The sequence below is a fragment of the Barbus barbus genome, assembly GCF_936440315.1.
Source record: "Barbus barbus genome assembly, chromosome: 26".
Taxonomy (NCBI): domain Eukaryota; kingdom Metazoa; phylum Chordata; class Actinopteri; order Cypriniformes; family Cyprinidae; genus Barbus; species Barbus barbus.
The window spans coordinates 9,835,231-9,858,862 of record NC_136754.1 but is presented as its reverse complement, the minus strand read 5'-3'; the positions used below and the strand labels follow the sequence as shown (position 1 = coordinate 9,858,862).

At 36.8% G+C, this 23,632-nt stretch overlaps 4 protein-coding genes across 5 annotated transcripts; 2 read left to right on the top strand and 2 right to left on the bottom strand.

Annotated features, from left to right (window-relative positions):
- Positions 1 to 43: 43 nt before the first annotated feature.
- Positions 44 to 2,615, bottom strand: LOC306845694 (tetraspanin-3-like). Its single transcript, XM_079378641.1, has 7 exons — positions 2,389 to 2,615; positions 1,718 to 1,906; positions 1,566 to 1,640; positions 1,365 to 1,463; positions 1,141 to 1,293; positions 459 to 542; positions 44 to 372 (listed from the first exon to the last, which is right to left on the bottom strand). The coding sequence occupies exons 1-7, from the start codon at positions 2,443 to 2,445 to the stop codon at positions 298 to 300; spliced, it is 732 nt and encodes a 243-aa protein (XP_079234767.1). The 5' UTR covers positions 2,446 to 2,615; the 3' UTR covers positions 44 to 297.
- Positions 2,616 to 4,421: 1,806 nt separating this feature from the next.
- LOC306845693 (peroxisomal biogenesis factor 19-like) lies at positions 4,422 to 8,119 on the top strand. Of its 2 annotated transcripts, none has more exons than XM_079378639.1 (8): positions 4,422 to 4,563; positions 5,001 to 5,083; positions 5,246 to 5,408; positions 5,494 to 5,579; positions 5,856 to 6,026; positions 6,188 to 6,346; positions 6,570 to 6,614; positions 6,689 to 8,119. In XM_079378639.1, the coding sequence occupies exons 1-8, from the start codon at positions 4,500 to 4,502 to the stop codon at positions 6,773 to 6,775; spliced, it is 858 nt and encodes a 285-aa protein (XP_079234765.1). In that variant the 5' UTR covers positions 4,422 to 4,499; the 3' UTR covers positions 6,776 to 8,119. The 2 variants fall into 2 exon arrangements, with proteins under 2 accessions (XP_079234765.1, XP_079234766.1); XM_079378640.1 differs by having other exon boundaries at positions 4,481 to 4,563; positions 5,246 to 5,399; positions 6,689 to 8,067.
- Positions 8,120 to 8,853: 734 nt separating this feature from the next.
- Positions 8,854 to 21,101, top strand: LOC306845677 (coatomer subunit alpha-like). Its single transcript, XM_079378607.1, has 29 exons — positions 8,854 to 9,062; positions 9,504 to 9,617; positions 9,695 to 9,768; positions 10,072 to 10,152; positions 10,240 to 10,316; positions 10,611 to 10,720; positions 12,526 to 12,635; positions 12,767 to 12,866; positions 14,260 to 14,478; positions 14,563 to 14,713; positions 14,816 to 14,882; positions 14,966 to 15,041; positions 15,126 to 15,208; positions 15,806 to 16,031; positions 16,213 to 16,351; positions 16,442 to 16,604; positions 16,984 to 17,130; positions 17,218 to 17,407; positions 17,669 to 17,764; positions 17,850 to 17,938; positions 18,019 to 18,142; positions 18,253 to 18,342; positions 18,431 to 18,537; positions 18,643 to 18,792; positions 19,064 to 19,387; positions 19,467 to 19,577; positions 19,794 to 19,955; positions 20,368 to 20,562; positions 20,741 to 21,101. Exons 1-29 carry the CDS (start codon positions 9,023 to 9,025, stop codon positions 20,798 to 20,800), a joined length of 3,675 nt encoding a protein of 1,224 aa, XP_079234733.1. The 5' UTR covers positions 8,854 to 9,022; the 3' UTR covers positions 20,801 to 21,101.
- A 304-nt stretch (positions 21,102 to 21,405) lies between these two features.
- On the bottom strand, positions 21,406 to 23,409 carry LOC306845696 (apolipoprotein D-like). Its single transcript, XM_079378643.1, has 5 exons — positions 23,387 to 23,409; positions 22,627 to 22,755; positions 22,413 to 22,534; positions 22,235 to 22,320; positions 21,406 to 21,999 (listed from the first exon to the last, which is right to left on the bottom strand). The coding sequence occupies exons 2-5, from the start codon at positions 22,738 to 22,740 to the stop codon at positions 21,764 to 21,766; spliced, it is 558 nt and encodes a 185-aa protein (XP_079234769.1). The 5' UTR covers positions 22,741 to 22,755; positions 23,387 to 23,409; the 3' UTR covers positions 21,406 to 21,763.
- Between the last annotated feature and the right edge of the window lie 223 nt (positions 23,410 to 23,632).

Genomic DNA, 23,632 nt, shown 5'->3' with positions numbered 1-23,632 from the left:
ATTCAGATCAACAGTCACTAGTAATAAAATCAGACATTTTATTTGTATTGATCAGTTTTATTGTGCAAAGTTAAACGCCCTTGCTGTGCGTGCATATAAAATATTCACAGGAGAACAGGTATTATGAAGAGACACACTAGTTTGTAGAAATTTAAGAAGTTAACTGAATGATACATCAAAGTAATTAACAGTGAAATATTTATATGTATATCTTTAAAAAAAAAAAAAGAAAAAAAAAAAAAGTGCAAGCATTTGGAAGAAAAGCCCCAAGAATTTAATTCCATATGTGTGTTTTTACTATTGGTCCAGGGTTCGGTACTCTTGTGGGGGTTGATGCCTCATTAGCTGTGCCACTATAATCCAAGACATTACCTGAAGACAGAAAGGTCAAAGATGACATTATAAATCTTGTAAAAGATCAGCCATAAATGAATTATAATTCAAGTCCCAGAACTCACCAGTAAAAAGAGAACCACTAAAGATGTTATACTGATGACCTGCACTGAAAGTAGTAATATCTCCTCAAGTTTAACTTGACAACCCTAAAATAGAAAAAAAAACACAACAAAAACAATGTGGAATCTTGCACAAAACACTGGGATACAAACCTAATTTAAATGAATTAACAAATGAAGCTTAATTCAGCAGTGTTGAAACCTTTTTACAGAAATATTCCAGTTTTCCATTTTTAAGACCATTATGTGTTTGTATTAATATTATAGTAATTGTAATAATATAGTAATATTACAGTGTGCTTTTTTGTTTTACACACTGATGTACAAGATTAAATTATTTTTCTGTCGTTATTTAATTTAATATAGCTAAAATTGCATTTAACCCATAATACTCTTTTTATGTCGCAATGAAATGGAAGCAGTGACAGATCCTTTTATCCATATGTGACATATATCTGTATGTTACAGATTATTAAATTTTTACTACATTTCTCATCACCTAAAAATAAGAATTATACATGAATGAATCATTCACAGTGAGATACATAAAATTAATTTAGAACATATACAGGGTGAATTTTCATTTCATGCTAACTGTAATGAATGGTATTGCCTTCTGTAAAATCAAGCAGGAAAATATTAGTATTATATGTAATAAAAATGGTAGCTCAAATGTAATCTGTACCTCATTATATAACAGCTGGGGTGAGTCTAAAGTCCCATTGCAGGAGTGAAAGTTTTTGTTGCAGCAGCTCAGAGGAACTTCGTATTTCCCACTATGATTAAACCAGGGTGTTTCCAACCAGTCTGTGTAGTTCATAACACCACAACACTGCAACTGTAACAAAAAAGTGTAACAATCTGATTTTGCAAAACACATAGAAATCCTAGAGATTTCTGTTCAAATACCTCACGCTGAAGGGCATTCACTGCTTTGGTATCAGGATCTTGGCTGTTACCACTGTAGTTCTGAAACACATCTTTAAGGGGAGCCAAGTCTGCATCAAGCTAAAAAATGTTTTTTTTAAATAAATAAAGATGTTTAATGTCAAACCATTTCAATGTAACACACTTTACATGCATATAGCCAAATAAGAAAATTTAATTTACCTTCCCTTTATGATTATATGCCAATAGAGCAGTAGTACCCACAATGCACCACACAATAATGAGAAGATACACAAACTGAAAGACAAGAAATATGAACACCACAGTCCATTAAATTATTATTTTTTTAGTTAAAAATAATTTTTCCATCTTACCAATCCGTGTCCACATGAAGGTTTTTTGTTGGACACCGAATAGCCAATGCATCCACTGATTAAGAGGATGACTCCTCCAGCAACAGCCAGCTTTGCAGGGAGAATTATATAAAGGCTGCTAAAAAACAAACCGTAATCTTTGTATTTATGCAGAAAGAATGAACCACCAAGACCCGTAACTCCAGCCAGCTGCAAAAAAGTGGAGAATAAAGGAGTTAAAAACTAGAGGAACCAAAACAGTGCATTGCTCGTCATGTGCCGTATGTGTCAGCAGTCATGTCATTGTTACTGAAAAACTAAGGCTAGTTGTCTTTACTTTATTAAAATTTCTCAGGGACATTTATGAAAAACAACTTGTCCTGTTAACACGGTTCAACACTTCATTTAAACTCTACTTCAATCATAGCTGACTCTTACCTCAGTGTATGTATGCTAGAGTGATTTAAGTGTGTTCACTTGTTTACCGAACTACAGCAGCTATTTCAAAAATATGCTGATATTGCACTTTAGTTTATAGAATTCTCAAAAGCTAATATAACTTAGACGTTTTAATGTTGCAAACCAACATACAAAGCACCATTTAAGAGAAAAGAAAACATGCATTAGTTTTTGTAACAAATGCATTAGTATTATGACAAACGAAAGAAGTGCATGATGATGACAAGACTCACCAACAAAAGCAGAGAAGCAATCTTCAGCCAAATCCGGAAACATCTTATAGCCAACATGGCTCTGCTTTAATCGATTCGCCTGAGCGCGAGAGCATCTATAAACACGGTTCTATCAAAGTCTCTCGGTCCAGCTCAACTTCAACAGATGCAAACACTGATTTGAAAGCTGACTTTATGGATTTAAATCGAAACCATATAAAACTGCGGAAGTGACCGAATTAACAAGCAAGCAAGTAGGGGGCACTGTAAACAAATAAACTATTAAAACGATGTATAATGGGCAATATAATTGACTTAAATGTATGTGATAGATAGATAGATAGATAGATAGATAGATAGATAGATAGATAGATAGATAGATAGATAGATAGATAGATAGATAGATAGATAGATAGATAGATAGATAGATAGATAGATAGATAGATAGATAGATTTAGACTGGTATATAGGATTATTTATTTATTTATTTAGGACACAGTACTAATAAGCTTCAAAGCGCATAAAAAGAAAACATGGTAACCAAATTTATTATATAACAATTATTGTTGAAAGGGAACGCAATTGTTATATTTGCAGCATATCGTTATAAAATGTTATATCAAAGCTGTTTTTACTGGACGTCATTATTTTGCGACAAGTTGCATTTTGTCATTGAGAAGAAAGATGAAATGGGTGAAATGCCTTTGAGGATCAGAAGGGTACAACTGATGTTAGCATACTGGATTAATGTGAAAGGACAAGTTGAAAGCCACCCAGCTAAAGCTATCTTAAAAGACTGCTGGGAACATAGTAAGTCCAATTACAGGAGTTTTGGGTGGATTGGCGATGTGAAAACCGAGAATATAGGATTACATAAATTACAGTACTGTTCAACGGTTTCAGTCCCTCTTATTCCTCCATGGTTTTTCCCTACACCAGATGTAGATTTAGGCATTCATAAGGAAATCAAAAATAAAACAAAGGAAGTAGCAGTGAGGGATATTGTTAAATATTATCTGGATATGCATTTTTCTGACCATACATTCATATTTACAGATGGTTCCAAGGATCCAAACACAGGACACGCTGGGTCAGCAGTATATATTCCAAGAGTTTTCAACATTCAAGAGTTTTTATTTGTCACATACACAATTATACAGAGTATAACCAGCAGTGAAATGTAGGCGATTTCCATTCTTTGGAATTACCCTATTCCAAAGAATGGGGTAATTTGTCAGGAAAGAATAACAGATAATTTATCAGTATACACTACAGAGCTGGTTGCAATTTTGTTGGCCTTGGAATGGGTAGAGGGAAATGATTTAAATAACTCAGTGATTATATCTGACAGTTATTCAGCTTTAGAAAGCATTAAATCTGGGAAATCTATAAGAAATGATATAATTCATAACATTTGTATGGTTTTGTATAAGTTAAATGCAAAGGATTTAAAAATCAGGTTTCTTTGGGTACCTGCACATGTTGGAGTGAAAGGGAATGAGGAGGTTGATAAACTTGCAAAACAAACACTGAAACACAATAGAATATTACAAGTTCCATATAGCAAATCTGAAGCTAAAGTGTTCATTAAAGCATATGCAAGATCAAAATGGCAGGAGTATTGGGTGGATCATGATAAAGGGAGACATTTATATAATATACAACCAGAAGTGGGAAGGACAGAGAGTAGGAGTAGAAGAGAGGAAAGTATAATTACACGGTTAAGAATAGGACACACAGGGCTCAATTCTTAATTGAAGATAATAGGGAAACATCCAACAGGGAAATGACAACATTGTAGTCATTTAGAAACTGCAGAGCATATTTTATTTCATTGCACAAAGTACAGCCAAGAAAGAAACCAGCTCTTTCAGTCTCTCAGAACGGTCAATCAGAATAATTTTACAATGCAAGGTTTATTATGGAAAACATCCAGTAACATTTATCACTTTATTATTAAGTTTCTGAGAGACACAGATTTAGCCAAAAGGATTTTTTTTTTTGTTTTTTTTTGTTAAGTTCCAATATCTCTTGACTCACACTCCAGCCCAGTCGGTGGCGGTAATGCACCGTTAAGTTGGTTTGCCAACCGCCATAAAAAAAAATAAAAGAAGAAGAAGAAGAGAAGAAAGATGGCGTCAGCATCAGAGGAACATCGGGGTGCTCCAGACAGCGAACTGGACGAATTATTAGACAGTAAGGTTTGAAGATGGCTTAAATATGAAATTATCCACAGTTATAATGGGCAAATGTTGTATTTCTTTAATAATGTTACTGTTTAGTGAGCTAGCGTTTCGGAAGTGATGCAGTTGTTGCTACGCTATTAGTCTGGTGCTTACGCTGGTCTCAGTGATTGAAGTTTTAGTAACGTAAAAACATTAGATGTGCATCAGTTAATTGACTTCGAGATAGTCACTCTGTCTTTTTTATAGTCACGTAAAAACTCACAAGTTATGCCCAACCAGGTTTTGTATCTAGATGGAGCTTATAATCGATGCTGCTGTATTTGTACTGGACCACTAGCTAGTTTTGCTATTCATACCGTGTGATTGGATGAAATCAGTCACATGATAATATACCATCAAAACAGATAAACCCTTGGTACTCCAATGTTAGTGTTTCTTCAACTGCAGGTGCTCTTGATGATTTTGACAAGACCAGTGTGCCTCCTGAGGCCCCCACTGCCCCTGGTCCAAGAACGACGAGTGATGAGAAGGTAATAAACACATTTTCATTATGAAATCAAGCCAATAAAATGATCAGAATATCACTGTATTATCTTTTCACAATTTTCTAGGCATTCTTCCAATTCTTCAGTGAGTTGGTTCCATCATTGCTGCTGCTTGATGTATTTGTTTTCTGTTCTTTTCACTCTCAGCCTCCTCTGTTGGAGGACAGTAAGTTCTTCGAGTCACTCTTTGATAGTGAGATGGCCAATCAAGCACATGAGGAGTGGGAGAAAGCCATGGCCGAGTTAGCGCAAGAAGAACCTGAGCTTCTACAGCATTTTCATAAGCTGTCTGAGGCAGCAGGTAAAGTAGGTGAGTTCTCTGAAATGGAGCACTTTATGCAAGTTTAGTTATTAGCCTGCTTTCCAATTGTTTTGACTGTACTTTTTTAATTTAGGCACAGATGTAACTTCACAACAAGAGTTCACCTCCTGTCTTAAGGAGACCCTTAGTGGTTTGGCGAAAAATGCAGACAACCTCCAGGTAAACCCATTCAGAATTTCTGCTATTGAAATATAATTCAAGGAAATTGTGGTTTTAAAGATAAACTACCATTCAAAAGTTTTTTACATTTTGATGTTTTGATTTTAAATTTTGATCTTACATTTTATTAATTTAAAGCATCCTTGTCCATCCTTACTGTTACATTTTATTAATTTATTGTATCCTTTTTGAATAGAAGAATAAAAAATCCTACTGACCCCAAACATTTAAAAGGTAATGTATGACAGAAGATTCGTAATTTAACTCTAAATGCAGAATGCAGGAATGGCTGGAGATGACCTGGTAAAGACCTTGGAGAACCTGGGATTGAATGAAAATGGAGAGGGAGGAGAGGATGGCAATATTCTCCCAATTATGCAGTCCATCATGCATAACCTTTTATCCAAAGAAGTTCTATACCCTTCTCTTAAAGAGATTACAGAGAAGGTGAGTTGTTTACTGCATCTGCATAACTGTCTTAATGACTGTCCTACTGTTCTGGTCCCAGTGAAGCTGGTAAATTAAACATTTACTTTCAGAAAATCTTGCAACACATTCCATTTAATATTGGGGAAAAAATGTACTAATGTAATGCAATTTGCATTTAGTACCCTGAATGGTTGGAGAGCAACAAGCAATCCCTTCCCACAGACCAGTTCATGCGGTATGAGCAACAGTACAAAATAATGGAAGAAATATGCAGCCAATTTGAGAAAGATGGAGACAAAGACAGCACGTTTGAAAACATTCTGGAACTCATGCAGAAGGTAGAATCCATGTATATTTAAAATTAGTGCACTTATTTAAAAAAAATAATAATTAAGGGATTTTTTTTTTAATTTCTCCTTAATGTGCCGATAAATTAAAAATACACTAATTAAAATGTTGCATCCTTTTTATACTTAAAACACAATAATATTACTTAATATAACCTTTCAGTAACAGCACTATAAATATTTTTGTTCATGGAAATAATGTCTTACCCCTCAGCTGCAAGACTTGGGTCAACCTCCAAAAGAGCTTGCTGGAGAGGCAGTGAGTATTTATCTTTCTTTTTTAAATAAAAGCTATGTTATATTTATAGCATCAATCAATCTCTTTTTTTTTAGCCTCCTGGCTTAAATTTTGACCCAGAATCTCTGCACCTTCCTGGAGCGCAAGGGGTCCCAGGACCAGACCAGTGCTCAATCATGTGATCTCAATGAGGTCAAATTAATGTACGTTTGAAAATGATACATTTTGGAGCTAATTATCTGAACCGGAGTTGGACACAGTTGCTCATGCTCCCCTTTTAATGGAGTTTGCTTTTGTGTGCACTGAAACTGTGAACGTTCACTACATTTATTTTACTTCATAGTTCTTGTCCACAAAGGTTCTTTTCATATTCATCCCTAATCCGTTCACTGTCCTCACTGTAGAGCAGCTCTTAGTGTTTTGAGTGAAGCTTGATATCTCAATGTGCTGACAGCTTGGTAAAAATCAAAGTTTTCTGAATTTGTGAAGGTTTTACACTTTTACTTCAAAGCACATTTGACAGAGATTACAGATTGATTGGTTTAATTTTATTTTTAAATCTCTAAAAATTTGAAGAATGGTCAGGGTCAACAAATAGCTTCCATCAGATTGATGAAATTATTTTAATATACAGTGTAATGTCCATTTATTATCACACTATATCATGTATGCTATTTCTGTGATTTGACAACTAATCTGTGACCAAAATGCTTCTCTCAGATTCAGGATTTTCAAAAACTAACTGCAGACACTTAAGATGCGAGCTGATAATATATCAATAATGTCATTCTATGACCCATAGACTGCATTTTTAGTTGAGTAGAATATTTCTCTCTCCCTTTGTCTTCTAATGGTTACTATATCTATCTGCATATAGAGCAGGTTGAAGTATTGCCATGTAAATTTATATAATTCCCATCATTCCTATGGTGGCGCCGCTTTGTAATGTGTTATTTTCACAATAGTCCTAATTTGCCTTGAATATTGAAAAAATAAAAGAATATTGTTTCGTAGTTTAAAATGAATACTCTTTATTGACATTTAAAGAACATGTTAAATCCCAGGATACCTCAAAAGTAGGTTAAAGTTTGCAGTCATTGCTTTTGAGGGGATGTTTACATTTTGTGCAAACAGGTTTGAGTGCATGGAAATGGCATCCTTTCACAGGATCAAATGTGGAGTTGGTTATCAGTTTGCTTTCTTGACACATAGCATTGGCTATATCTTATGTTGTTATGTGGCCAATATAAAGATTACAAGAAGGATAGGATGGCCGTGCAGATGAGCTGGACAAAAATATGTAACGGTTACAACACTCAGGGCTTGCTCAAACACCCAAGCACTTAAATCAGCTCATCAATATTCTTTATCCTGTAAAATGTTCCCTTAAATGTACAGTTCATTGGTCTTGTCATACCACACTGTATGAAAGAACTGCAATTCTCAAAAATCTAAATAAATGTTATAAACCTACAATGTTTTATTCTTTACTTTTTCTGTTACATATTAAATTAACACCACTCTACACACAATTGTCTGCTATTTTTTGATTAATTTTTTTTTTAGTTTAATTTTTAAAACAATTTACAATATTTTATGTCTTTAACACTTTAATTTAAAATCACTTATACTTCTTGTGATGTGTTTGTGGCCCTGTTATATATGATTTTTGTAGGTAATTTCTCAGTTCTGTTTTGAATATTATATTACAGTTTTATGCACCTTGCAATATGTCATAAAATAATTAGGCATTTATAGCGTTTTTATGTATTTTAATTTATTTTTGTTTGTTTTAATTCAATTAAACGATGTCTTAATTTAATGATTAGGTAAACATTCAAATGTTGTATTATTGTGATATCAAATTATGAACTAGAAGTTCCCGATGAAAAGTGTAAATACTGCGACAGTGGCTGGCAACATACAGAATTGTAAAAAAAATATATATGTATTTTATCTCTATATTTACAATCACAAAACAAATAATAAACTATGTTATAATATGTATTGGCACTAATAATAAATTACTAAAATAAAAACAGGACTAATACCATAAACTATTATTTACTTCTATACTCAGTATTCTTGATTATTATTTCCCGCTTATTTAAAATGGTCTTCTAAACGACTGACTGGGGAAAAAATGCGTTTTCTTTTTTATTTATTTATTTTTTTGCGTTTTCATCTTTAGCGGATAACGAAGGCTCTAGAGACGTGGACATTGCGATGTTGGCATTTGAATCATCAAACTTTATTTGTTGGCGCACGGAAACACGGGCCTGGTTGAGTGGGTAGGGTAGACGTGTCAGCTACGGAAGTGGAGCTGCAGAATCAAACACGCAAAATCCCTTCCTAACTTTACACTCACGTAAACTGAGCTATATCTTCATACATTACGCATTCCTGTTCGGTTATTATTGTCAGTGAAAATGTTGACCAAATTTGAGACAAAGTCGGCCCGAGTGAAAGGTAAGATATCTGCTCTGGCTAGCTTCACTTGACTGCTGTATAATATAATTATTATGACCGCTTTTATATAAATCAGTTAACGTTATATGATGTTAATCTTTTCTTAATGTCTGTAGAATATAATATACTATCTTTTTAGTAAGGATTCAGTTCTTATCTTTTTGAATATTGTATGTCATTCGGCGTTAGCACAAAGCTATTGTTTGTTAGCAATCCAGACGTTGCAGTAAATATTCTCTACTCCGAAGTTTCATATTTTTGGTTTCATTGAGAACATGCGAATGACATTAACCTGACCAGATTGTTATTATCAATAAAGTTTTAATGAAAACAATAATCTGTTTAAATCAAGTCATTATTATTATGTTCTTATAACACCATCGTATCGACTGTCTTCATATTAATAAATACCTGAATTGATTGTAATGTGTTTTTCCGTAGGGCTGAGTTTCCACCCGAAACGGCCCTGGATTCTGGCTAGTTTGCACAACGGCGTCATCCAGCTGTGGGATTATCGCATGTGCACCCTCATCGATAAGTTTGACGAACATGATGGTATGAAATATCTAATCAACGATTTCAGTCTCTTGTGGTTTTCTTCTGAGCCCTCATAATACTGTGAATTCATTTAGGTCCAGTCAGAGGTATTGACTTCCACAAGCAGCAGCCACTGTTTGTGTCAGGAGGAGATGACTACAAGATCAAGGTTTGCTTGCTTCGTTTTCAATACTGAGGTTTATTAAATTTGTCACCTGGCTTCTGCTACTATATTGTTGCGTCCAAATCATTTATTAGCTGTAATGATAATTTATTTCATTACAATAGTTGATGAACTTGAGATAACATGAACGTACAATAAATGAATACTAGTCATTTTATTAACAAAAGTTAACAAAGGTTAGTGAATAAAGTAACAAATGTTTTGCTCATCATTTATGCTATCTTATCAACTAATGGGACATTATTGTAAAAATGTATTTGGTTTGCTGACATTTATTTGATTTCTTAGGTGTGGAACTACAAGCTGCGTCGGTGTCTTTTCACTCTTCTTGGACATCTTGACTACATTCGTACAACATTCTTTCACCATGTGAGCCCTGTCAACTTTGTGATGATCTTTCATAATTATTTTCATATTTTTTAATAAATGAGTCTAACTTATCCTTATCATTTTCAGGAGTATCCCTGGATCCTGAGTGCCTCAGATGACCAGACCATTCGCATTTGGAACTGGCAGTCCAGAACATGTGTCTGGTGAGTCTTTATGTAGGTTATGAACCAGTTGAAGTTTTATTATTATTATTTAAGAAAATCATAGGTTGTTGAAGCTTATTTTGAAGCCAGTACTGATGATTTAATATTTGCAAATAAAACACAAAAAAATAAATTTCTTGCACATGTAACGTACATGTTTTTTTTAATGAAATAAATCACTTGAAAATGCTCAAATTGTTTGTCAAAGCATTTTCTCTGACCTGATCAACACTATCATTACCATTAGCTTAATGAAATTGAGTATATGTTCTCTGTGCTGTTTCTTCTCTGTAGTGTGCTGACGGGGCATAATCACTATGTGATGTGTGCTCAGTTCCATCCATCTGAGGACCTGGTGGTGTCGGCTAGCTTGGATCAGACTGTGCGCGTGTGGGATATTTCCGGTGAGGAGGCTTGGGGCAGGATTGAGTAGTTTTGGGAAGGCTGGGGAGGTGGGTAAGGAGAGAGAGGATGGAGAAAGTAAGAGGCTGCCTAAGAGGCTCTCTTCCTCATTTCCTCTCTCTATAGTGTGTACAGAACAAAACTCTGTGGGCTCAAAGCAGAAATGCCTCTCACACTCATGCTGTAAGCATCAAGCATTCGTCTAGTGCAGTGGTTTCCAAACCTGTCCTGGAGGACCCCCTGCCCTGCGCATTTTGTATGTCTCCCTTATCAGACACACCCAGTTTAGTTCTTGCAGTCTCTACTAACGAACATACAAAACTTGCAGGGCAGGGGGGCTTCCAGGACAGATTTGGGAACCACTGGTCTAGTGATTTGGTGCTCATTTTTGTTATTCTTGGGAAGATTAATTAGTGATGTTTAAATCATTTCAATGTGATGTTTAAATGGAACAGCAAGTCATGAAACACTTAAAAATAAAGATTTACCATGTGGTCTCCTGCTCAAAAAGTCCTATTTAAGAAATGGTGGATGTTAGAGGCATTTTTGAGATTCTGCATGTTTTAATGAAATTGTCAATGTCTGTCCTTTGCTTTCATTGTTGAACTTCTTTCTTGCTCATTAACCTTTTAAACTGCTGCTGTCTGCACTGACTGACAACAAATAACTTGTTCATTAAAGCTTACACTGAATAGATAGTTTCTCTCTACCTTTCTCCCCTTCACATAAAAATATGGAATGATTATATTACTGCATGGATAATACGCCGTTTGTATGTAATTGTATGAGATAATGTAAACACAACATTTTTTTGCATCTAAATTTAGTTCTAAAAAAAAGTTATTTTTAACATCTTTTGGGTGAAGTTTTATCAAAACTATAAGCATTTTCATGGACAGGAACAATTGGGATCCCTAATCCCTGGTACATTTGTGAAATTCATAGAAGAGTATGCAAAGATTTGAACTTTTTCCTTATATCCTGCATGATGGCATTTGTCATCCATAGATAATATTAATGATTAAATAGTTGATCCATCTGTCTGAATGCAACTTTTTGATCAGTAACATGAACATAGATTGTCATTTAATTGTTAAATGACTCTTAACACCACTAATTGCATGATGAATCCATCTATTAATGCATTACAATATACAGTAACAAATGCATGACTTAACTGGAGTCCTTCTCACTCCTTTAACATCCAGTGCCCCTCCAGAGAACATTTTGACACGCTCCACCCCATCAATCCACCTTTTAGTTCCATCCCTGCTCACTTCCTCTACAGCTCCTTTGCCCCTCTGGAAACATCCACATCTGTACATTGGTTTCTAGTGCAGCTTTTGTTGGACTTTTATTCATTTAGCAGATATCTGGAGTGCTGAGATCTCAGACACACATTCTGTTCTCCTCTCTTTTTCTCTGCGTCTTGACCTGAGTTATGCTGATTAGCTCTCTGTCATTGATTTACATGCATCCTATCCAATCTCAAATGATTTTGATCTCTCTGTGACCATAATTTAACTTGTGTTTTGATTGTTGTCTCTGTTCTTAATCTGGTGGTTATGTTTACTCCCTTAACTCAGGTTTAGACCTAATGGAGGATGTTTGTTGTGTTTGTGTTCTTGAGCACCAGCAAATGTTTAGCAGCCCAACAAAATGTTTGTTTACTGTCAGATATCACAAATGTGTTTTTGAGTAGCAGTTTTAATGTTGTTCCTCTCTCTTCCCTCCCTGGTATGTGGGTGTTCCTGTGTAATTTGTAAACGGCCCCCTGTGTGTGTCGGACTGTAAATGTTGCTTCCAGGTCTGAGGAAGAAGAACTTGTCTCCGGGTGCTGTGGACACGGACGTGCGTGGCATCTCTGGTGTCGACCTGTTTGGGGCCTCTGATGCAGTAGTGAAGCACGTTCTGGAGGTAAGAATGTGAATGTAATGGCATAAAAAAACTGTGCCCAATCTTTGTGTTGTAAAGTGCAGTTGGGGTTGAATGACTGAAGTTTGTTGTTGGTTTGAATGAAAGTTTGTGTTCTCTTGCTCTGGTCTCAGGGTCACGATCGAGGTGTAAACTGGGCAGCCTTCCATCCCAGCATGCCTCTCATTGTGTCAGGAGCAGATGACCGCCAGGTCAAGATCTGGAGGATGAACGGTATGTGTTCACATTCTGTCACATTGTCTTCTGATTTGAAAAAAAATTACATTGCAAATGTAAAATATTTAATCCTGTTGTAAGGATTGGCCCTTATTTTAATTTTAGCTTTTAGGGAATCTATTCTTAAGAATCGATATTGATATGATATTAATCAAAACGTATAATTTCTAATGTTTTAACGACTCGTCCAACGAATTGTTAAATTCAGTATATCTTTTACAATTTCGTTTATCTTCGTGGCCAACGATTAACATCCTACCCTCTAAATAATCACACCAAGCATATGAAAGACATAAAATAAACACACTCGATATATATTGTCTATATAGGAAAGGGGGAAGGGAAGTGGTGTGTGGCCAAGTATGGTGACCCATAATCGGAATTTGTGCTCTGCATTAAACCCATCCAAGTGTAATTGTACACATATTTAGGGCTGTGTACACACAGTAGTTACATACAGTAGTGAACATACACCCAGAGTAGTGGGCAGCCATTTCTGTGGCGCCCGGGGAGCTGTTGGGGATTCGGTGCCTTGCTCAAGGGTCTCACCTCAGTCATGGTATTGAGGGTGGAGAGAGTGTTGCTTATTCACTCCCCCCACCTACAATCCCTGCCGGACCTGAGACTCGAACCCACAACCTTCAGGTTACAAGTCCAGCTCTATCCATTAGGCCACGACTGCCCCTTTTGGTAGCAGCAACAATTATTATGTCTTTCGGAAAACACCCACAAAGGTCCGATCTTCTTTGTTCTGCCAATAAGAAAAGGCGCGTTTCTCTGCTGGGGAGAAACGGGAGGTCATGGGAATGTCACTCCGGATGGAGATCTGGTGATTTTCTTAGCTCGGACGTCTGTTGTAAAACCATCATCTTTGTTGATACCATCATTGAATTACTGCGTTAAACGATCAGGAGATATCAGGGAGGGTCTGTGCTGGAATCTTTCCACATGCCACATGCTTTGTACTGTTGATTATTCAACTTTTATTTATGGTAAACCCGTCAGGAACAACATTGACGGTTCTGTTCTAAATCCATTTCAGATGTTCCCTCAAATTTATCCTGGGTTTTAGAGGTCTCCTGAGATGAGATTTAGGGCAGGAAATCGGCCAGCCAGTCAAATGCAGATGCTGGGAGTGGAAGTCTTAACTCCTGCTAAGGAATGTGCTGTCTTGAAATAATTTTGTGTGTGTCCTGGTCTACTAGGGACTACACTGTTTCAAAACCTAGTGAACTATCTTGCTGTCTTACTACCTATACAGGCAGTTGTTTTAAACTCTCGAAACTCATACTTCGAGTTTGACTAAAAGTCAAATTATGCATTAGCTTTTTTTTTGTTGTTGTTTTTCACTTTTGTTTTTTTGTTTTTTGGAAATTATCCCTTCCTCTAGAGTCAAAAGCATGGGAGTTGGACACCTGTCGAGGGCACTACAACAATGTGTCCTGTGCGGTGTTCCACCCTCGTCAGGAGCTCATCCTGTCCAACTCTGAGGACAAGAGCATCCGTGTGTGGGACATGTCCAAGAGGACAGGCGTCCAGACCTTTCGCAGAGATCATGACCGTTTCTGGGTGCTGGGGGCTCACCCCAACCTCAACCTGTTTGCTGCTGGTAGGTTACTAGTAATAATTAGTCAAGCAAGTGGTTTTGGTGATGAAATGAGATGCATTAAAGTGTAATTTTGTACCTTTCTAGGCCATGACAGTGGAATGCTGGTGTTCAAACTGGAAAGGGAACGTCCAGCTTATGCCGTGTATGGTAACATGCTGTACTATGTAAAAGATCGCTTCCTGCGCCAGCTTGACTTCAACAGCAGTAAGGATACAGCCGTCATGCAGCTGCGCAGGTGTGTGGATTTTTAGTGTCTAAAAACACTAAATGTGCATCTTCAAAAGGTTAAGTGCAGTTTAACTTTTCCATTGACATTCCATTCCTTTTATATTGACAGTGGATCCAAATTCCCAGTGTTCAGCATGTCCTACAACCCTGCAGAAAATGCTGTGCTGTTGTGCACTGTGAGTATTGTAAACTCTTATCAGTCGGTTTAGTCAAATCAAGGTTCATTTGTGTATTTAATTTCTTCCTCTTTCTGTTTCAGAGAGCTACCAACCTGGAAAACAGCACATATGATCTGTACTCCATTCCCAGAGAGAGTGACTCCCAGAATCCTGATGGTAACATTTTATTTTTTTTTCTCTTTAGAAGTCCTTAATATAATGCGCAAAATGTAATCGTTCACGTTCTCTACATGTTTTCAGCTCCTGAGGGAAAGCGTTCCTCTGGTCTGACCGCGGTTTGGGTGGCCAGGAACCGGTTTGCTGTACTCGACCGCATGCACTCAGTAAGTGAATCAAGCAACATCTATTTGATAGAAAATAGTGCTGCAATGATGATGCATTTTTTGGCCAATCTGGAAACTGGCATCTCCCTAGTTTCATTGACAAAAATCCAATAGGTTATTACCTGGCCTTTGGATTTTTTGCAGAAATTAAGCACAGTGACCAACAAATTTTTATGACATTTTGTTCATAATGATAATCTTCACAAATGAACACTGCTTTTATGCAATTTGAAGCCTAATTAAGGTGTTTAATGCTTCCGACAATTTCTGTAGCCACTTGTTAGCAACAACCTTTTTTAACCACGTAAAAGATTTAAAAAGGTCATCACTGATGTATTTCATGTCAGAATTAAACGTGAAAATATCTTGAGCTTGTGTTAACCGCAGACCTTACTTAAAGCATTTAACCAAAAATAAAAAACATTCAAAAATCCCGTTGGCTTCAGGACGATGGAACTGGAAGTGCTAAATTGTTTCTGGGTTTTGGTCTACTAAAATGTGTCATCCCTGCAGCAAAATGCTGAATAAAGAGTTATGACCATGTACACATGTACTCAAACAAAGCTTGACGTTCATCCTCACTCTTATCCACCACAGCTCCTGATAAAGAACCTGAAGAATGAGATTGTGAAGAAGGTCCAGGTACCAAGCTGTGAGGAGATCTTCTACGCTGGAACTGGATCTCTGCTGCTGCGTGATGCTGAAGGAGTCACACTGTTTGACGTGCAGCAGAAGCGCTCCCTCGCTACGGTCAAAATCGCTAAAGTCAAATATGTGGTGTGGAGCTCTGATGCCAACCATGTGGCCCTGCTGGCCAAACACGGTACTGAAAACTCACTAATTGGATGTGTAGGCTTTAACACTGATTTTTGCAGTCACAAATCTCCGCTCTTAAGGGTTATTTGGGTGCTTTTGCCTTGTATCAAATAGAAAAATCTCATGTTTATTTCTTTTGGTTTATCATATTTTCACACACATCTGACCCTCTGCTCTGTCTTTTTCAGCTATCATGATCTGCAACAAGAAGTTAGAGAGCCTGTGTAACATCCATGAGAACATCAGAGTGAAGAGTGGCGCCTGGGCCGAGAATGAAGTCTTCATCTACACCACCTCCAACCACATCAAATATGCTCTCACCTCTGGGTACTGCACCAACAGCCAAACCATGCAACTATTTCATTAAGAAAACGCTAATGTTTTGTTAATAATTAATCTTTAAATTTTTTTCCACAGTGATCATGGTATAATCCGTACATTGGATCTACCCATCTATGTGACAAGAGTCAGAGGCAACAGTGTGTACTGCCTAGATCGGGAGTGCAGGCCACGAGTGCTCAACATCGACCCCACAGAGTACCGTTTTAAACTCGCTCTGGTCAATCATAAATATGAGGAGGTTAGTGCGCATATATAATTTTTTTTCCCATTTATTTATATGAATGATTGCAATAATTTTTCATTAATTTTTTATACTATTTGTATGTGATTTATTTATGTTTGTTTATGCCACATATAAAATATTCTTATAACCTGACAGATATCCCTGAAACAGGTCAGGAGAGTGGCTTACCTTTTTTTGTTGTTGTTTTCATGTTCATTTTAATTTAAATAACTTTATATGCTTTTGTAATTTGTTTTTTTTTTCCCATTTTTCTTTAATTTTATAAATCACTTTCAGCTTTTAAATTTGTTTTCATTAATTAAAATAGCAGTTTTTGTTTGTTAACAATAACAACACTGTTAATGACCTTCTTTTCCCTACCCAACACCGTCAGGTTCTTCATATGGTGCGTAACGCTAAACTGGTAGGCCAGTCCATCATTGCCTACCTGCAGAAGAAGGGCTACCCAGAAGTTGCACTGCACTTTGTCAAAGATGAGAAGACTCGTTTCAGCCTGGCTTTGGAGTGTGGAAACATTGAGGTATACAGAACTAACATTTATGGAGGATCAAGTCTTCAACACTTTTGTCTGAACAGGTGTTCATTCTTGATTTGTTTGTTCCTGCAGGTGGCGTTAGAGGCTGCAAAAGCCCTGGATGAACGTAGCTGCTGGGAGCGTCTCGGCGAGGCTGCACTTCTACAGGGCCATCACCAGGTTGTGGAGATGTGCTACCAGAGAACCAAGAACTTCGACAAACTCGCCTTCCTGTACCTCATCACTGGCAACCTGGCCAAACTCAGGAAGATGATGAAGATAGGTGAGTGAATACACTACAATTCAAAGGTTTATGGTTGATGGGAATTTTAAATGTTTTTGAAAGAAGTATCATTTATTTACCAAAGCAGCATTTATTTGATCGACAATACAGTAATAACAGTAATATTGTAATATTACAAATTAAACTGTTTTTTTACTTTAATAAACAAAGTAGTGTTTTGAATGGTAGTGTATTGGTTTTCTTAAGAATAACTCATTCTTATCGATTTGTTTGAATGATGTTTTATGTTTTGTGTTACAGCTGAGATAAGAAAGGACATGAGTGGACACTATCAGGGCGCTCTTTATCTGGGTGACGTCAGTGAGCGTGTGCGAATCCTGAAGAACTGTGGACAGAGTGAGTACTGTCACTTTTATTTTGTTCACATGATTGTTTTAATGAGATTTATTTAACAAAAATGACATCTGTATCACATTCTCAGAGTCTCTGGCTTACCTGACTGCTGCCACTCATGGGATGGATGAGGAGGCTGAGGCCCTGAAGGAGTCCTTTGACCTGGAAAAAGAAATGGTGTGTTATATTCTCATTACTAACACAGATAAACTAATTTGTAGATGAATGATTGAGCGATGGGTTCCATCCATGTACAGGTGCCAGAAGTGGACCCTAATGCCCAGCTGTTGCAGCCACCACCTCCCATCAACCCCTTGGACACCAACTGGCCTCTGCTCACAGTCTCCAAGGGCTTCTTCGAGGGAGCCATTGCTGCCAAAGGTGAGGTTTTGTGATGCTCATACTGGCTCAAGTGTGGGTAACCAGGATTTATGAAGTTGTATGTATGTCATGTTGAGGAATAACATGTATTTTTGTGGTTGTTTGAATAGGACGTGCTGGCCAGATGGTTGCTGACCTGGACATGGATACTTCAGGAGGAGAAGGCTGGGGAGAAGATGCAGAGCTTCATTTGGATGAAGGTATTTACTATATAATAAAAAAAACTATTTTTGAAGGAGGAAACCAAACCAAGCGATTGAATCACTTATGATCTCTTTCATAATCCAGATGGATTTATGGATGCTCAAGAGGGATTGGGAGATGAGGGAGCTATTGGGAAAGAGGAAGGAGGAGGCTGGGATGTTGAGGAAGATCTGGACCTCCCGCCAGAACTGGTAAGTCTGGTGTAGAACTGAAATAAAAGTCACAACTGTTTGTGAATGGATTTATACAGCATCCCAAGTAACCTCATATCTTGTTGTCTTTTCTTTTACCAAAAGGATGTACCTTCTGTTGGTGGAGGTGGCGCAGAGGGTGAAGGTTTCTTTGTGCCGCCCACCAAGGGCACAAGCCCTACACAGATGTGGTGCAACAACTCTCAGCTGGTGGTGGATCACTTATTGGCTGGATCTTTTGAGACTGCAATGAGGGTAAAGGGAGCTCACAAAACTATAGATTAGGGCTGAATTTAGTTTTTTTTGTTGTTGCTTCCTCCCTTTCCTGCTAAAATTTGTAATTGTAGTATTATTAATAATATTGCTATTTCACTGTTGTAATGTTTTACTTCAGATATCTCAGATTTCCTGACATTTTTATTTTAAGTTAAAAGATTTGCCGGCAGGAAGAAAAAGTCTAAACTAAATTGAAATGTAGCTGATGTTTCTTTGCTGTCTCTAATGTTTTTCATTCCATTTTCTACAGTTGCTGCATGACCAGGTTGGTGTGGTTCAGTTTGGAGCCTATAAGCAACTGTTCATGCAAACTCTGTCCCGTGGGCGCACCTGTTACCTGGGCCTGCCGTCACTGCCCTGCTTGCACAGTTACCCCCAGAGGAACTGGAAGGACAGTGGAGCTAAAGGGGGTCTGCCAGCGGTGGGCCTGCGTCTCTCTGATCTCATTTCACGTCTGCAACAGTGCTATCAGCTGACCACAGCGGGCCGCTTTGAAGAAGCTGTTGATCGTTTCAGGGCCATTCTACTCTCCGTACCACTGCTTGTGGTCGACAACAAACAAGAGATTGCAGAGGTGTGTTTTCATGCAGGATGAGTGGTATGTTGTTTTATATAGGAGTTAAGTACTAAACATTCTTTTTACTTTCACTCAGGCTCAACAGCTTATCACTATCTGTAAAGAGTATATTATTGGCCTCACCATGGAGACAGAGCGGAAGAAGCTTCCCAAAGACACTCTCGATCAACAAAAGAGACTTTGTGAGGTACATGCATTTTTAAAATTCTAAAATAAGAAATACGTTTTTTGTTTTAACCGTGTGTGTGTGTATCTATCTATCTATCTATCTATCTATCTATCTATCTATCTATCTATCTATATATTTATTTTATTTTTTTATGAAGTACTTAAAACAAACATTTCAGTATATGCACTGAATCTTATCTTAATATATATTAATATTTTTCTGTGTATCTTTCAGATGGCTGCATATTTCACACATTGCAGTCTGCAACCTGTGCACATGGTGTTGGTGTTGAGAACAGCACTCAATCTTTTCTTCAAACTGCGTAACTTCAAAACGGCAGCAGGTTTTGCTCGCCGTCTTCTTGAGTTGGGTCCCAAACCAGAAGTAGCACAACAGGTAAATGGATAATTGTCCTAATTTTTTTACACAAGTATCCCCTAATTTATGGCTATTCAGTCAGACAGTTTTCATATTCAAAATTGAGATAAAACTTGTGCTAGTATATAAAAAACAGAGAAAAATGTTTGTCATGTTTATGTGCTTGTCAGCATACTGTGTATATAAAAAAAAAAAAAAAAAAAAAGAAAATTGTAACAAGTAAATGTAATTAAAATACAAAATTTAAATGAAAATAAAAAGCTTATTTTTAATGCTTGCTTTTGTAATTTTAAATCATTTTAATATTTAATATTGGCAAATTTGAAGCCATGTTGCAGCCCACTTTGAAGTATCCAGAGGCCCCCTTTTTATTGTTTTTCTCCTTGTGTGTACATTTTCATTAAAAACCTGTTGTTGTTTACTTTTTCAGACACGAAAGATTCTTGCAGCATGTGAGAAGAGCCTGACAGATGCTCACCAACTGAACTACGACCCTCACAATCCCTTTGACATCTGCGCAGCCTCTTACACTCCCCTGTACCGTGGGCGGCCTGTGGAGAAATGTCCCCTGTCTGGAGCCTGCTACTGCCCCAAATACAAAGGAGAGGTCTGCAGGGTCACACAGGTTAGTAGTAAGACCTTGTAATGTCCATGTTTAATTAGTGTTAGTTTATTGGAGAGAGAAAGTCCAATATTGTTAATATGTGACAAAGTAACTCTGCTTTTCCCCTTGTTCCATCTGATCATGCGGTGCTATAAAGTGAAGGATCGATTTCATTGGCTGTTTCTCTCCTGTTTCCTAGGTAACTGAGATTGGTAAAGATGTGATCGGCTTGCGTGTCAGCCCACTGCAGTTCCGTTGAACACGCTTTACATAAACATGGATGAAAACAGATATGCTTTTCTCTCATATATACTTTCCTTTATAAGATGAAGTAATGAAAACCTTAAGATCAGAAAATTCTAGAAAATACCTTGTTACATGACTAATTTCCCTGTGACTGTGCTTTCTATTATTATATATGAGGTCTCTACAGTATGTATACTTGTCACATTAATCTGAATAACTAGTGTACATCTGTGACCCAGTCAATCAGTGCAAAACAAGTTTCCTTTCCTGTGAAACTCTTTAAATGTTGAAATAAAATTCTGGTAAACAAAGGTTTCATTTTTTTTTTTTTTTTTTTTTTTTTTTTCTCCATGCAAGGTTTTTGTTTAATACTTTCAACTATATTTAAAAAAAAAAAAAACTCCTTTCATTCCAGCTAGTTGCCCATGCAATATTTCACATTTTCATTTAGTTTAAGTGCTAAAATAGCTAAAAACAAACTATATTGATATTAACTATATATTGAAATATTAACAAAAGCTGCTGAAATAACACTGTTAACATGGATATCGTTTTTACTTCTATATCTTTCCAAACGTTATTAAGTAAATGTGAATTGAAAGTACTTGCAAATTATTTGATGATCATGTTTTTTTTATTTCCTCTGACCACAAGGAGGTGCTAAATGTACAACAGTCACTGAGAATTAAGCCAACCAAGTTCACATGGTTTTGGTTGGTGCTCTAATTTATTTTGATCAATTGGAAACTTGTGCTTTCAGTTCTGTACAATAACTCCCAAAGAAGATGGATTACATTTCTGGTTTGCAAACCTGTAAAAATAATGTAATAATCCAAGACTCCGTGGCCATTTAATTAAATAAGAATGTTCATAAACTGAGCAGTTTTTTATTAAAAGGAGTATTATACTACTTCTGTAGTCCACAGTTTGTTCAACACAACACATCTCAACACTGGAAACTGAATTTTCCAGTCATTCAAAGGTCTTTGCCACATCCCTGCTGTCTGCTTAAGATCATCCGACTCACATCGATGTTGTTGTTGGTAAAAACCTCTTTTCCGTGGTCGATGGTGGCAGCAGGCAGAGATCGGGTGCGGCCCAGAATCCAAGCGAAGTCTACGTGGAACAGTCTCAAGACATCAGTGCATGAATACACCAGCGCTGAATTCTCATAGTCAGTAGACAAAATCCAGTATGGAGTGTAGGGCAAAACTGGCAATTCAAGTAGAGATACAAAACACAAAATAATTTCCAATATATTCTCAGATTTGAAAGCAAAGCACTTTGTCACTAACCAACAAATCAACATTATCTGTTGAACTTTATTTTCAAGAGCATAGTGGATAAAAACAAGAAAAAACATGTTTCTTACTAATTCTGAATTAGAAACAACATCACTTATGGCAACAGCAAAGCATTTGGAAAAACTGAAAAAAAGAACTTGTACCATAAGAGAAACTGATTCCAAGCTTTGCTGGATTTCTTTTATCTTCCACCACAGCTGTCCCGTCAATTGTTTTTAACTCTCCTTTTCTAATTGAAATAAAGTTTGCGGTTTAGCTATTACCTCTGATATAAAAGTCTAAGGTATTATACAAAACTATGATTTAGATGTTGGTACCCACAGAATTTCAGAGCTCACAACATGAGCCGTTCCATCCAGCTTGAGAGTGAAGTTAGTCTCAATGCATCTCCCTCGCTCAAACTGTGCTGGAAGTTTAGCGATCTCAAACCACCTACCCATAAACTACATTAGGAGACAGACAAGCAAACAACGAGAACATTTAAGAGCAGAATAGAAGACCGGTTAATAGCATAAGCTGTGGCAGAGTATGTTACCTTCTTTAGGTTGAAGGCAGGCTGAGTAGCAGGCTCTGGGCACGGCCCCCAGTGAGGCACCTGGGCATTTATGACGGGCAGAAAGAGGACCAAAACAACCAGTAAGGCCTTCATTGTACTTGTTTAGCCCTTTCCCAAAAGACAAAGGAAGAAGAAAAAGAAATAAAATAGAATAGTTATACAGCATACATTCTAAGATGCACATTCACTACCATTCAAAATCTGGGTCCAGTAAGATTTTTAAAAATGTTTTATCTCTTATGCTCACCAAGGCTGCATTTCTTTGATTCAAAATACAGTAAAAACAGAAATATTGTAATAAGTTAAAATAATTGTTTTCTGTTTCAATATATTTTAAATTGAAGGCTAATTTATTTCTGAGATGGCAAAACTGAATTTTCAGCAGCCATTACTCCAGTCTTCATTCTCACGTAATCCTTAAAAATCATTCTAATAGGCGGATTTGGTGCTCAAGAAACATTTTTCTATTATTATTATCAATGTTATAAGCAGTTATGCAATATTTTTGTGCAAACTGGCATTTTTTTCCTAAGTATAAACTTAGAAACCTAACCAAATAGACACCTTTTGGTACATTATGTACATACTGTAATTTTCAATCAATTTAATGCACCCTTGCTGAATTAAACCGCTTTCCAAAAAAATGAACAGTAGTTAGTACAGTGTATAGTACAGTATACATATTTATAACCATTTTATAGAGGAAAGTTTGACCAAAACAAATTAAACAAACCCTTACCTTTTAAAAGTCGTGCTGAATATGAGATGGACTGGAGCTCAGACTATTTATTTAAATCATTCTCCTCTGAGATCATGTGACTGCAGAAGATACACGTCATGAAGGAGTCTTTGTGAGACCAGAGTTTATTCCCAACATGAAGTAAGTGATTAAGCAAATTGAAGTCATGAGAGAGAATGTTCCATTATGAATGAGTATCTAAACTGAACTTAACAATGTCACAATTCTTTGTCTTTTAAACAACCT

Excerpts from the sequence above, each read along its gene's own strand:
- LOC306845694 (XM_079378641.1), bottom strand. The coding sequence starts at position 2,445 with ATGTTGGCTATAAGATGTTTCCGGATTTGGCTGAAGATTGCTTCTCTG. Across the intron at positions 1,464-1,565 it reads CATATAATCATAAAGGGAAG|CTTGATGCAGACTTGGCTCC; the intron begins GTAAATTAAATT and ends AACATTTTTTAG. Across the intron at positions 1,294-1,364 it reads TGAATGCCCTTCAGCGTGAG|TTGCAGTGTTGTGGTGTTAT; the intron begins GTATTTGAACAG and ends TTTTTGTTACAG.
- LOC306845693 (XM_079378639.1), top strand. The coding sequence starts at position 4,500 with ATGGCGTCAGCATCAGAGGAACATCGGGGTGCTCCAGACAGCGAACTG. Across the intron at positions 5,409-5,493 it reads TGAGGCAGCAGGTAAAGTAG|GCACAGATGTAACTTCACAA; the intron begins GTGAGTTCTCTG and ends TTTTTAATTTAG. Across the intron at positions 5,580-5,855 it reads AAAATGCAGACAACCTCCAG|AATGCAGGAATGGCTGGAGA; the intron begins GTAAACCCATTC and ends CTCTAAATGCAG.
- LOC306845677 (XM_079378607.1), top strand. The coding sequence starts at position 9,023 with ATGTTGACCAAATTTGAGACAAAGTCGGCCCGAGTGAAAG. Across the intron at positions 10,153-10,239 it reads GTACAACATTCTTTCACCAT|GAGTATCCCTGGATCCTGAG; the intron begins GTGAGCCCTGTC and ends TATCATTTTCAG. Across the intron at positions 17,939-18,018 it reads TTGACCTGGAAAAAGAAATG|GTGCCAGAAGTGGACCCTAA; the intron begins GTGTGTTATATT and ends ATCCATGTACAG.
- LOC306845696 (XM_079378643.1), bottom strand. The coding sequence starts at position 22,740 with ATGAAGGCCTTACTGGTTGTTTTGGTCCTCTTTCTGCCCGTCATAAAT. Across the intron at positions 22,321-22,412 it reads GTTGTGAGCTCTGAAATTCT|AAAAGGAGAGTTAAAAACAA; the intron begins GTGGGTACCAAC and ends TATTTCAATTAG. Across the intron at positions 22,000-22,234 it reads TGGAATCAGTTTCTCTTATG|TTTTGCCCTACACTCCATAC; the intron begins GTACAAGTTCTT and ends TTGAATTGCCAG.